General features: G+C 43.4%; 2 protein-coding genes across 5 annotated transcripts in view; both read right to left on the reverse strand.

The window, feature by feature from the left end:
* Positions 1–945: 945 nt before the first annotated feature.
* LOC134517543 (ly6/PLAUR domain-containing protein 3-like) lies at positions 946–5,212 on the reverse strand. The gene is made up of 3 exons (XM_063339141.1): positions 4,768–5,212; positions 3,801–3,917; positions 946–3,386 (listed from the first exon to the last, which is right to left on the reverse strand). Exons 1-3 carry the CDS (start codon positions 4,820–4,822, stop codon positions 3,181–3,183), a joined length of 378 nt encoding a protein of 125 aa, XP_063195211.1. The 5' UTR covers positions 4,823–5,212; the 3' UTR covers positions 946–3,180.
* A 242-nt stretch (positions 5,213–5,454) lies between these two features.
* TACC2 (transforming acidic coiled-coil containing protein 2) overlaps positions 5,455–13,588 on the reverse strand; it is a 151,280-nt gene continuing 143,146 nt past the window's right edge. For 2 of the 4 annotated variants that reach the window (XM_063339138.1, XM_063339139.1), the window contains exons 17-20: positions 8,995–9,155; positions 8,070–8,176; positions 6,826–6,946; positions 5,471–6,018 (exon numbers count right to left, since the gene is read on the reverse strand). In XM_063339138.1, the coding sequence (XP_063195208.1) occupies positions 5,953–6,018; positions 6,826–6,946; positions 8,070–8,176; positions 8,995–9,155 (455 nt within the window). In that variant the 3' untranslated portion in view covers positions 5,471–5,952. Of the gene's footprint in view, positions 6,019–6,825; positions 6,947–8,069; positions 8,177–8,994; positions 9,156–13,588 lie in introns of all 4 variants that reach the window. The other 2 variants (XM_063339137.1, XM_063339140.1) reach the window with 2 other exon arrangements.

The raw sequence follows: 13,588 nt of genomic DNA on the forward strand, positions 1-13,588 counted from the left end.
AACAGAAATTAGGTCGTCCATTTACACGTACATATCCCCTTTGAGACAGCGCAGGGGCACTTTGCTCAGCTCTGCCCTCCTGGTAGGTCCCCAGAGGCTCTCCTTGTCTAAGAGAGGACTGGGAAAATAAGGAAACACTGTCTGTACCGCCAAAACCAACAAAAGGATGAAAAGAAATGATGGAAAACATGATTTGGGGGTATCTGTAAGTCCTACAAGCGGTGGTTACAATTGAGAGTTTCTCTCACTTATAAACCAGAAAATACGAATCTCTTTGGAGATCCTTTCTGGAAGGCGAGAGGCTAGCACTAAGCTCGAGCCCCGGCCTCACCCAGCTGATCCACAACGTACATCCAACTGATACAACAGACGGAAAACAAGTCCTATCGTTTTGAGTTGCAGCAGAATGCATTTCATTACCAGCTTCTGCTCCTTTTGTCCCAACTGTCTGTCAACATTAAGGAAGACAGAGCCTGTCTTCTCCCGCTGGGCCGGGAACGATGAGGGGGTTTTGAGGCTTCAGAACAACCAAGGTAAAGACAATTTTACATAAAACTGGGAATAACTCTGGTCGTGGCAATGGAAACTTTAAAATATTTTCTGTATGTTTCTGAGTTTAAAAAAAATATCCCTTCTATTTTGTTCCATTTTTTCTGTGCTCTTCTTCCTGTTAATGCTTATGCCAAGAACCATTGTGAAACCCCTCCGGTACCATCGATCCATAAATAGGGTTTATCATTTCTAGACACATACACGCCTGCACTGCTTCAGGTTCGTAATTAGGCAGGAAAAATGTCAGACCCGTGAAAAGCAAGACACAGCCCGTGACGTGCTGGGTGACAGGACCAGGGGGAGGCGGTGGGAGGCTCTGAGCTGCCTGGAGATCCGAGTCCTGGCTGCAGCCAGGAACGCCAGATGGTGTTTGTCAGGAGGATAGAGCCTTACCTTCTTATTTTATCATGGAAATACCACAGCAGAGAAAACTATCGACATTCACTGTTTTATCTCACAGATTTAAGAAATACAGCCCACAGAACAAAAGCCAGAATTCCTGCTGGAAAACACGCCGCCAGATGCAGCTGGAAATCCCAATTAAAGGATGCAGGTTTGTTTATCAAGAGCCACTGTCAGCCATTGCATGTATTTTATTTTCTCATTAAGGAAATGCAGCGAGCATATACACAGATGCCATTCCATACATATTTATCATTACAGAACAATCAGAAAATAAAGATACAATCAATACGTGTTTCCTGTAGCAGAACAGATTGAACGAACTCATTCAAGCTGAGAATGAAATGAAAAATACTTAAACCAGCCGAAGTGATTTTTGCGCAGACGAGATACTTAAGTGTAAATTAACGTTCTCAGCCAAGATCTGTTGCACTGTTGGAAACTTTATATTCAACAGCTTTATCAGACTTGTGCCTAGCAACTAATTATAGACCAGCGCTGCCTTGTCTGAGAGCCCATTGGAACAAAACCCCAGAAGAATAGCCCCAGTCTGAAGCCACCATCTGCACGAGATGAGGAAAGGACCCGGAAAGAGCACAACAAAACAAGGAGACAGTTTGGTCCGTGTGTCAGGCGAGAGCTACAAGGCAGGTCAGGGTTACGCTCTACATGGAGGTTTCCGTGGTTATTTCACTTGAAGCAGCTCTCTAGAGTTTGCAACCTGAGTAAAATTTTTGTGAATGTGCAGACTTCTATGACACACTGCCTGGAACTGATTTTTCAAAGAATTATACCCCAAAAAAAGTCACAACACAAAGCTAGTGGAAAAACTACTTTGCCACATATTTTGTGAGTTCCATAAACTTGACAACCGAATCTTTTTCTAAATGGGCAACTAAAACTAGAACTCGAAAGCCCACCTCTACTTCGGTGACGCCAGCTGGACTTTAAGCCAGTTCTACGCACGTTGTGTGCCAGAGATTAGACCCGATCATCACGGTTGGACATTAAAATCTATGAATACCACTCATCTGCTTGTCTGTCCCTCTGAGTTTTGAGTCAAAGGAGGTACCACCCTGCTCTCCGATGTCATAGACCCAAGACCCTGCTTAGTGCCACCACATCGTGTGTTACGTCACTTCTCCTCTTGCCTAGTCAAAGGACCATCTGCCAACTCGCTAGTGATGCACGATGCCTTCTGCAATACGTGGCCCATTCTGGGCCATTTAATTGGTAAGACTGCGATGAATGGGATTAATAAATATGTTGATTTAGCTCTTTACATCTCTAAAGATCTCCAAGTAATTTCATTCACTTTGCAAAATGAAAAGACTACACAAACCACCACAGATGAACTCAATCACATCACTGAAGGGGGAGATGTCTACTCTTACTCTCAAAGAATGAAGCCTAGGGAAGTGAAGAGTTAACTACGTAGCTGAAACCACAAGAAGAATCTGGATAAACAAAAATATTATTATGCAAGTTATAATTTGCCTACAAGACAAGGATTAACCACTTGTTCTCAAAACCAGCAGTAAAGATAGAACAAGCTGATCTTTGGAAGCAGATTACCGGTTCAAAACAACTTCCAAGCTCTTTTTTTTCCTTCTTCTTCTTCCAACATTGTGATAAGATTCTCAAAGGATCAGAAAAGAGATAACTAGGTGTTTGGGGTTCTTTCCCAGGAAATATACATAATATAACATACCTCCATGTATTGTTCTCTGAATTACCTTCTCTTACCAGTTTCTATTAATAGTAAATGATCTTTATTTCAAGATTTCTGGCTTTGTCCAGCTCGCAAATGTTCTCTGAAAGACTAATTTGCTTGCTAGAATTTTCAGTCACTTTGTGCTTGAAAATTTTAGCTTGCTTTTGAATGGCTGCCAGCAGTGAACAGCATTTGGAAGATATTGGTCCTTCACCCTACTAGAAGGCTACCTGCAGCTAAGATTTCTCCTTATACATATTCTCTAAATCCTAGGAAAATGTTACGTATTCGCACAACCAACCCCTGATGATAAACAAGAAGAGGGCAGCGTTTCTTACATATAGGTCGAGACATTTAGCAGATGGAACAATTTTGATCTGAACGTGTCACGTCTGCCTACTGCTTTTTGCCTACCGAGAAAAATGGTACGTGGAATAACGTGATGAGGAAATATAATCATCCCTTTCTAAGAAGGCAGACTTGTTGCTTCAGGATATGCTTTTTTTCCCCCCTCATGTCAGCTTCAACAGCGGGTGCCATAGCAAGGAGAAGACGAGGAGAGAGAAGTAGCTGGCGGAGGTGGTGACTCTGGAGGCCAGGCCTTTTGCATTGCAGTTGCTGGAGTAGCAGCAGTGAACGCTCACTCCAGGCGCTCTCGATCCGTCCCTCCTCGCCCGCTCGCAGAAGGACCTGAACGAACAGGACTTCATAATGCCACCTGGAACAGAGCCACATTGAACCCAAACCGTCCGTGGTCACCCGCTCCCGTCTGCATCCCCCCAGAGTCAGCCCGACCACCCACTACTGAGCAACAGCATTAGGTTTGGCCGTTCCGTCCAAGTAAAGGAAAACAATTGCATCAGAGATTACAGCACACTGACAGGCTCCCACTTCGGTTGCAATTTATCATCTTAGATACAGCTGATGCCCCTTAAACATCTCGGACCGGGCTCAAGTGCAGTGCCTTGTTAGCTTCTTTTCCTTCCTAATTCACAGGGAAGTCATTTAACTTAAAAATGACGGAGTTAAGTAAGAAGTGGGCCATACTTCAAATGCTTTTTTTACAGCTTTCCCATAGCGGGGATAGGGCCGATCGTCAGGGCACAAGTCCGAACCGGGGGTGATTACTTACTTGCTTGTCCTCTAATGACCGCACACGCGTCCGAATGCCCTGGGCATTGCTGCGTCCCTTGTCTGTTACAGTCGTCATCACTAGAACCTACACAGGTGTAACACTGCAGGGCCTCGCCTGGCATTAAGGGAAGAGAGACCACTTATAGCAGTAGCGTTTAGAGCTTATTACAAAAAACATTTCTTAAAATATCAGCTACAAGCTCTTTCTAATTTTGTTTGAAGCACATGCAAAAACGGCAAAAAGGTTTGAAAAATAGCTAGAGATTCTGCAAATCCTATCAATTTTTCTTTTTTAGAAGTGGTCCCGATACTGATTTTAAAGATATTTTAAAAAGCCATATATTATGTTGTTACAATTTGCCCTTAAAATAATCCAAGAACATCTGCTGTTCTGTAACTGCATCCACACCACCCTGTAACATTTTCAGAGCAGAATCCACTCTAACAATTTGGAGCACCATGGCTTTTCCCCCTCCGTCATGATCTTTGGTCCACAGTACCATGAAAAAGTATATTGTAAACACATAAAACCTTACTACGATCCACATTTCATTTTCTCCTAAAGTATCCATTCAGCCAGAAGGCACGACAGCGTATCTTAAAAAGTTTTGCTTTTGTTGAAGCATTACAACCATAACTCGATCCTCTTTCTTTTCCTTGGTTCAAACTACATGGTCTTTTCAAAGGTAGGCATGAATTTAAGATATATTTAAAACACCATCCTTCAAACTCGCAGAGCAGAGGCAGCCTTGCTGTCCACAGGGACAATTTAAAATTGTTAGCGTACATATTTATGTTTACGTTACTTAGCAGAGGTGAGATTCCGTGCTGCCGACCACATGCTGAAAATAACCTGCCACCAAAGAGACCCGGGCGAGAAGCCCAGAAGGGCTGAGAGGCTCAGCCACGCCCGGAGTAGGAAATAAGAAAGAAATAAAAAAGGAAAGAAAAGGGAGTTTACTTACTTTTGAGTACAAAAAGGGAGCTGACAAGGACCAGGCTGAAGACTGTCCACATCATGGAGATACAAGCGATGTACCATTAGCCAAAGAAAGCAGTTTGTTTGCTATTAAAGCCTTAACGCTTATCTTACATACCTAATCCTCTGCAGAGGATAACTTACGGGATAAAGAGGTGTGCGAGAATGCTACTTATCTAGCTTATTCTGCCGGTACTCCTAATCACACGTACTTCATCTCCGCAAACCCTGCAGGCAGAAACCTTGTAGTAGCGGGAAGAAGAAAATGTATTCACCTTTCAGTGACAGATACGCTTCAAAACCACCAGCCCAGCGCCGCGCGCCACAGCCTGCAACTCACGCAACCACTCCCGTTCCATTTGAATGGGATTTGCTGGATCAGGGTCAGAGTATTAAACATTTTGGAGGATTAAGGCTATGCTTGAGACCTGACTGGTCCAAATCTAGCACATATATATATACATATATATATATGTTTTTATAGAGAGAGCAAGATGTAGACACAGGTCTGTGCACAAAAGCAGTATATTCTTGTGACCCACGGGGTGCTCCAAGCTGTGACCCATGAAGTGCTTTCTGTGAAGGCATTCGTTAATAAGAGCTGCTGGAGCTGGCGCTGCACATGAAGTAATCAAGTGAAGGACATAAAATAGAGCCATACTTATCTTCAACTTTCAACGAAAAAATTTATTTACAATAGAGAATTTCATTTAAGTGACATGCATTTTCTTTTTTTTTTTTTTTTTCCGTTTTTAATTTTATTTTACAAATCAGCAAATGCAGATAAAGTTTACACTCCTTAAGGCAAGAGTCCCCATGCAAGTAATACATGTTTATATTAAATCCAAAAGACATCCAACATGGGAACTCATGTACAAAGGGAAGGCTAGGATCAGCAATTTGTAATTTCTTAGAGAACTTGACAATCTCCCTGATACAGGAACTTTGAGATCAACTTGCTATGAATTATACTATGAAAATGCAAACAATAGCAAGAAATTCTGATAGTCGTCTTAGTACTGCATACAATTAAATCAACTTTATTTAGAAAGAAAATACAGTAGTGCATACGAAAAAGTGAAAATATAACCTGTCCACATAAATGCATGGACATCAGTGTGCCAATGGTCATATTGCACTCAATATCGAAGTCCAGAAATTTGGTTAAAAGTTAGCTTTTCCCCATTTTGGCAATCAGTTCATCGCAAATCTTTGTTAATTCTTCTATCTCTTTATTCTGGAAAAAAAAAAAAAAAAGCCATATTAAGTATTATGAAAAATATTATTGTTGCATTGAGGTTTGTTTGAGTTACTGAACCTTTGGGAGAAGTGTGGGACAATTAAGTTTTCTCCAATACTGAGAATATAATATCTATATATAGAAAGAGATATATATATAGAGATATATGGATAGGTATATATGCCTACTTATATATAGATATATATAGAGAGATATATGGATATATACATGCCTACAAAGTACAGCTGACGTATAGTGCATTCAAACGATATGCTTATTATTCCACATACAGCTCCTCCGACTTCAATAAATGCGATTTAGCACTAAAGCAGACAGCTTTACAGCAGTCATTCCTAGCACACGATAATAACACAGAGTTTAAACTTGTTTCTGGGCTGCGCTTTTACAGCATTACCTTGCCCCTGTTTTCCAGGGGCTGGGAGCAAGGACGAGCTGCAGTACACTGACAGCAAGCTCCTCGGCTGAGCGAGAGACCACGAGACAGAAACAGGGAGCTCCTACAGTCGCTTTTGCCCTAAGCCGCACAGATCTGTATCTGGTCATTTTGTCTCCGGTCACAGCAGAGGCACAGAAGCCACCACACAGCTAAAACTAAAAATGGAAACAAAAACTGAAAGAAGCTGCTGGGCCAGCTGGACCTGAGGAGGCGGAGAGGTCCCCGGGCAGACCTCGGCTGTGGTCTGAGCTCCAGAGGAGAGCTGGAGGCAGCCACCCTGGGGAAGTTTCACCGAGCTTTGGTCATCCCGTTGATTTCTGCGTTAAAAGAACCGAATTGCTGCTTACCTTTTGTTCCAGTGTTCTTTCCAACGCGTCCACTTTCAGCTGCTCTTTACGAAGGCTGGCCTGATAGGCTGCTTGCTCCTGCTGAGCCTTGCCCCTCACTTGTGCAATTTCAGCATTGGCTCTAGAAAAACAACAGATTTTTGTCATGTCAGGCTCTCTACAGGAAAGGACGGTGGGTACCGAAGGATGGGCTGCATCTTAACAGAGGGGTGGTGAGGGCAGGGCTACTTTCTGCCTGTCCTTGAAAGTATTTTGAGACTTGTCCCTACAGACTTTTCACGACTCCCTCTCTTGCTCAGCAGAGGCTGCAATGCCTTTTCTTAACGTCTGTGTCATTCCCTCCCCGATTCTCTCAGACATCTGTGCTGGGGTCATAAATATCACTTAGGTGGAAGTGTTTTCTGGAAGTTTCCAGATCTAATCTCCGCTTCTTGCAGACTGGACTCGCAGCTGGGACAGCAGCTGGAAAGTAAATCCAAGTCTCACTTGGGTTTAGGCACTGATCAATCCTAGTGACATTTCAGAGACATCTCTTGGGTCTAGGGGACTGTAACATGAGTCCTGAATGTAATCCCTAGAAATGCTTCCTTGGTTGCTACACGGAAGCGTAGGAAAAAAAAAAATTAAAAGAAAATCAACTGGAGCTGCCTCTCTTAAGCCCCAATCAGATGTTTGCTCCTTAACGGTGGCTTAAGGAGTTACTATCCGTGCACATCTGGCACGATCTTTTGTGTAACTATTCCTCGTCACCCTCAGCACAAGTTGGGCTGATCCAGCTGAGGTAACTGGGCTAACTGGGGAGAGGCCGCCTGACTGATTCTGCACTGAATCACCTGAGCAGCACTTACGTGTCCTGTTCTGCTGAGGGACGCGGGGGCAATAATACGGCAGAGGGGCAATACCAGCTCTCTGGGGCTGAAGTACTGGCTGCGGGTGCAAATACCTGAGCTCAACCCTCCACGGCTGCATAAACCTAGCTAATGGCTTCTCTCTTGGTCTTCCCTGGAAAATATGTTAAAGAAACATGAAGACATTTGATAAAGATAGAAATCTGAGGTGTTCTATACGGTCAGGAGGTGCAAGAAACACCAGCACGTTACAGAAATTCTCATTAGGGCATTTCATTCCACCCTCCATCACAGAGCACTCTGCGTATTGAGGGAGCAGGTTTGGGATACAAGGTCCTGGGACAGGAATCCTCCTGCAGCATGAACTCCTGAAAAGGGACGTGTACCATCCATTACCTGTCCAGTTTTTCCTCAGCGTGAATTTTGAGTGCTTGATACCTCTGCTCTTCCTTCTTTACTCGTGATAAATATTCCTGCGCACATTTCTTTAACACTTCTTCATTCTTAAATGAGAAGATTACATTAAAGTTAATTCAAGAGGTTGAAGGGTAGGACAGGCATCTATTTGTTGGGGTTGTTCAGCTCCGGGGCTCCAGGGAGACCTTAGAGCCCCTGCCAGTCCCTAAAGGGGCTCCAGGAAAGCTGGGGAGGGACTCTGGGTCAGGGAGAGGAGCCATAGGATGAGGGGGAATGGTTTCAAACTGGAAGAGGGGAGATTTAGATTAGATATTAGGAAGAACAACTTTGCTGTGAGGGTGGTGAGCCCCTGGCCCAGGTTGCCCAGAGAAGCTGTGGCTGCCCCATCCCTGGAGGGGTTCAAGGCCAGGCTGGACGGGGCTTGGAGCAACCTGGTCTGGTGGGAGGTGTCCCTGCCCGGGGCAGGGTGGTGGAATGAGATGAGCTTTAATGTCCCTTCCAACCCAAACCATTCTATGATTCTATGATTTGCAGGAGTCACATTCAGATATTTTAAGGGCTGCAGTCTAACACGGACACCCAGGCCATCTGAAGCAGTATTACGCAAGGCAAAGAGCTTTACAATGCTCCTGTTTGCATTTGATGCACGGCTGCAATCCTTCATCTGAGGATTATGTTGTGTCACGCGCTTGAGACATAACCCCCGACCTGAGGAATTCACCTCCGAGGTTTTAACAGAAGGCTCAGTCCAGAAGCCAGCCCTGACACATGCTCAAGTCCCACGGTTATGTGACATCTCTTAGACACTGCCGTCTCATGTAGTGCATCAGATCCAACTGGAACCAAAGACGTGCCCTCTGCTAAGCAACACTGGTACATGAGAGAGGACTTTAACAGGACTCACCTTCCGAAACCCCTCCAATACTTCTTTCATTTTTTCGTATCTCCTGAAAAGATCTGCCAGTGATTTCTCCACTGAGTTCAGATCTGCCAAAGCTTGTTCCTTCTCCACAATCAGCTGCTGAACGGTGTGATGGGAGACAGATTTCTCTCTCTGTTCATCCTCTGTTAGAAAGAAGAGAGGGGGAGGAAAAAAAGCAATTTTCAGAAGGGTTATAGTAGTCAGAACACTGATTTCACTATCATCTATAGCTTCTACTACACTGAGCTCTACACTGTGTATTAGTAAGGTCGCGGGATCTAGAAAAGTCATTTTTATATAAAGACACAATGCTGTTTTGGAAAAAGGTTGCTAAATAAAGGGATATTTAAATATTTTGATGTTGGGGAAAAAATGTGAATGTATCTCTGTCCTGACGATTTACTTCACTCTGAACTCGGCTGTTCCCATGAAAAAGGCAGTGTCGGACTTCCCTTGTCTGCCTGAAGATGCACTAGCTGAAGGAAAAGGACATTTATGCATATTACTAGCACTGGTAATAAATTATTTGCCATTGCTGATATATGCTTGGCATCTCCTGGCATCTCTTCTAATCCTATACAAAAAAGGCACTTTGTTTAATGGAATTCAACTCAAATTCCTCCCTTGGAAAAAGAGTTTTGCAAACTCTCATTCTTAGGATTACTGTAGCAAGTGCCAGGCAGGAAATCTAACATTAGACAGACTTTCTAAGTTCTGGTCTGCAGAAAACATCCTCCAAGCTTCTCCTAGGTATAGTTAAATTTGAGGCAGGGATGGTGGGAACAACAAAAGCAGAACCCAAATCCATATGGAGGAGAACTTTTCAAAGGAATTGACCGAGTAATGACTTGGAATACCCGTCTAACACTGGAAGACAAGGTCTGGCATTGTCTTCCAAAATGCTTCCTTGTTTGCTTCATATCCTAAAATATGATTCCTGTGTCCATGTTTTAAGGGCTACTTTGAGCGATACTGAAATAAAAAAAAACAACCTGCAAAACATAGCAGTTTTATATTGCCTGTGTTTTCCTTTGTCTATGATGGAAACTAAAATAAGGTAAGAAGTTCTCCCATGTAAAAAGCACGGGGCATTGCAGAATCTACAACTTTTCACTCAGGCCTTTATATTTTGAAATATAAAGAATTAAACGAGAGGTGGATTTTTTTATTTGAATGGAAGTCTTCATCTGAATTAAGCATTTCATAGCGCTGCTCAGCTCTGGAATGGCGAAGTTGCTACCGTCAATTCCCAAACTGAGATCAACCTCTTCCTTCTGCGTATTCAATCCTTTCATACACTTCTTTCCCAGCCTGATTAAACCAGAGCAGCGACGATGCCGCGCCGTGCCTCAGCCCACCTCGGCTGTGTTCTGCGCTCCTCTGCCCACCCCTGACCGCGTCGTGCTGGGGCAGAGCCTCACCTGAGGTTATTTTGCTCTACATGACGGAGAAGATCAAGAGAATCAGGGAAGCTCTCAGAGCCCTGCACTGAGCTCGCAGAACTGGAAGTTGTAACATCTTATTTTACCGGTGAACAAACACCTTTGATATGGTAGGACTGAGAAACCCAGAGCCCTGTAACGCCACATCAATTTGATAACATTTAATGTTCATAAAAAATAAACGTTCTTTTCTATTTTGCCTTCTTAAAGATGAGTGTCTTTAAGAAAGCAAAATAGAAAAGATTTTGTTTTTATAATGTGATAATCTGTAATGGCAAATGAATGTATTTTCAAGTAAAATGAGAAAACCATTAGTCATCCTTTGTTTATTTCTCTAAATCTGAGAATTTGTCACCTTGTGTTCCAGCACAAGATTTGTTTAACCACGCTGGAGATCACACACTGTCTACCTTAATTCCAAAGCACACACTTTCAGGATGACATTCTTTGGCAAAACCTCCGTCGTCGCAACTCCATGCAGGGGAAGGGATTTGCATGATCCCATAATGTACTTAAATGAATGTAATGTCACAACTTTACTTTTTCGGAGACGGCTGCCTGCGGCAATTTATCGACCTCCTTCTTATTTGTTTCTAGGGCAATCTAGAAAGTTAGTAATTGTTGATTCCCTCCCTCGCAACTCCCGAGCTCTTCCCGTCCCCCCAGCGCCTGGCGGTGTCCCCTCGCCCCTCAGCTGTCCCAGTCCTCACCCGCTCACCCCCAGCCCCACCGCAACCGGCACACGGGAATTCGGGGCAAGCGATGCCCGACGCTCCCCTTCTCCTCTCCCTTCCGCGACATGCCAGAGGCGCCCATGGACTGGGGAGAGAGCCGGGACCACCATTAGGCTCCAAGGGGAAACCGGGAATTTATATTGGGGCAGTGACAGATAAATTGAAAAGAGGGAAAGTTTCCACTGGGCATCTGATAATCTCTGATAACAGTTAAGACACATTCAAAACCAAAGTGGTTAAATACTACAGGAAACAGAAACTGTCACCTGGCTGGAAGGGGACTGGAAGATCTGTGTGATATTTTCTAGAACTACGCTGATAATCGTCTGCCAGTCAAGTCTTAGTTCAGCAGCTACAGATACTTATTTCTAAAGATATTTATGAGGTTATGCGATTAAAATATTTTAATTAAATGGCTTCCACGTCTGCAACACACACTGTCCACGGCTCACCAACAATACCAACGGTATGCTCGGGACTAACACTACCCAACTTGACAGAATCAGAGCACCACCACAGCAGATCCGCTTTCGGGCTCAGCTCAGCGTTACTCACGTTACTTAATGGGAATGCAGCAAACGGGGAACAAAAGCGAAAGAAACTGAAAATGCAAAATGCCGGTGTGAAAGTTGGTGAAAAGCTTTACTTACCAGGCTTGCCTGTTTTGTTTTTGCAAGCAAATAGCAAGAAGCAACAAAAACGGAAGCAAAACAGAAAATCAGGAATTGTTAGGAAAGCAGAAAATAAGTAATGCAACAACCTGTAAGGCACAAAGCATAACATCTGTTTGTTTTTCGTAATGAGAATTTAATTATGTATTTAAACGTACAAGTAGAAGGATACATTTTTAACAGGAAAAAAAAAAAAACAACACCAAACAACCCAGCATTGCAAATCCATCAATAAAAAGGAAATCCATGATGGATTTCGGAAGGGACTAGTGGATGAGGTGTGCGTAAGGTGGGGTGCTGTGGACACGGGGGTTTCGCAGGCTCCGTGCCGCAGGGCTGGCAGCGCCAGGCACCATCAGCTGCACCACGCGGCTCAGCAAAGCAGCAGCACAAGCAGCAGCCCGCAAAGCCTGCGCTTTTTTTTTTCTCCCCCCCCTCCTCAAATATAAGCAAGAATGCATTAGGGGCGGAGGCGAGTGTAGGAAAAAAGGAAAAAAAAGTTAAAACACCGGTAAAAAAATAGGCAAAGAGACACTAACAGGGAGCTGGATGCTGACAGCTTGCAAGCTCTGGCTGTACAGAGTACGGCAGGAAACTAATTGCATAAGCTAAATGGGGTAATATTGGGTTCTATATGTATTTGACAGCAAATTCTAGACCTGCCAGCCCTTGAAATCAAAGCCAATTACTGCTTGCAATGCATGTTTTCAGTGCCTTTATAGGCACACATATACAATCATATATTGTTCAAATGGAATATTTTCAGTATTTGTTATATATTCCCATGGCAACGGATAAAAAGCCGAGCAGGACCTATCAACCACACCGAATATTCATTAAAGGGATTTGTGAAATTGGTTCACTTGTAATGCCCCGCTGACGGGGCTGTATAAATAGTTCAGAAGGGTTAAGTCATAAACAGAAACAGCACAGGCACTTCTTTTGTTACAACACAGATTTCACTTTAGACATTATTGTGATAACAGTTCAGTGAAGTATATGCAAATAGCACACAGACAATAATTTTTCCTCCACAACGTGGCATTTGGATGAGTTATCAGAAGGGACAGTAATTTACAACAAATGACAGGAGAAAGTGGGACAATTAGATCAAAAATTTACATTAAATGCAGGGAGAAGAAGCCTCGCATTAAACGTATTACCATGCTGCCGAATTTGCACAGTGCTCTAATTAACACGTGCTTTCTGTGTCACCGTTGTTGTTTCGGTTCCTTTGCAAATGGACAGCAAATTGCATTCTTTATAGCTGTAGCTCTTAGAAACTTGCCAAAGATCGTTTGAAAGACTCTGACTGATACTCTGAATTTGAAGTTTAAAGATCTTTTCTATTTCCTCAGTGGTCAACGGCCCGACGCTTCAATTATCCTCAATTTCTTTGCAACAAGAGGAAATGGCAACTGTAGAGTCTGCTATGTACGCCATGGCTGTGCCTTTGCCTTAGGACCCTTATTCTATACCTTCTTGCCGCACTGCGGTCTCACAATTTGAAATTTTTTTTTTTTTTATGTTTGTTTCTCAAAAATGGAATTTGAATTTGTTATCAAAAAGAAACGTCTGTCGCCAACTACATGCACACGCCTGGGGAAAAGAGGTCAGGTCCTGTGTTTTAGCCGCGTGAATGGCCAGGTTCAGGGACGAAGCTGTACCAGAGCAGGTTTAGTGTAAACCAAAACGAATTAAGTTCTTTGCACACTGCGGTCACTCCTAT

This window comes from Chroicocephalus ridibundus, chromosome 6 (assembly GCF_963924245.1).
Source record: "Chroicocephalus ridibundus chromosome 6, bChrRid1.1, whole genome shotgun sequence".
NCBI lineage: Eukaryota > Metazoa > Chordata > Aves > Charadriiformes > Laridae > Chroicocephalus > Chroicocephalus ridibundus.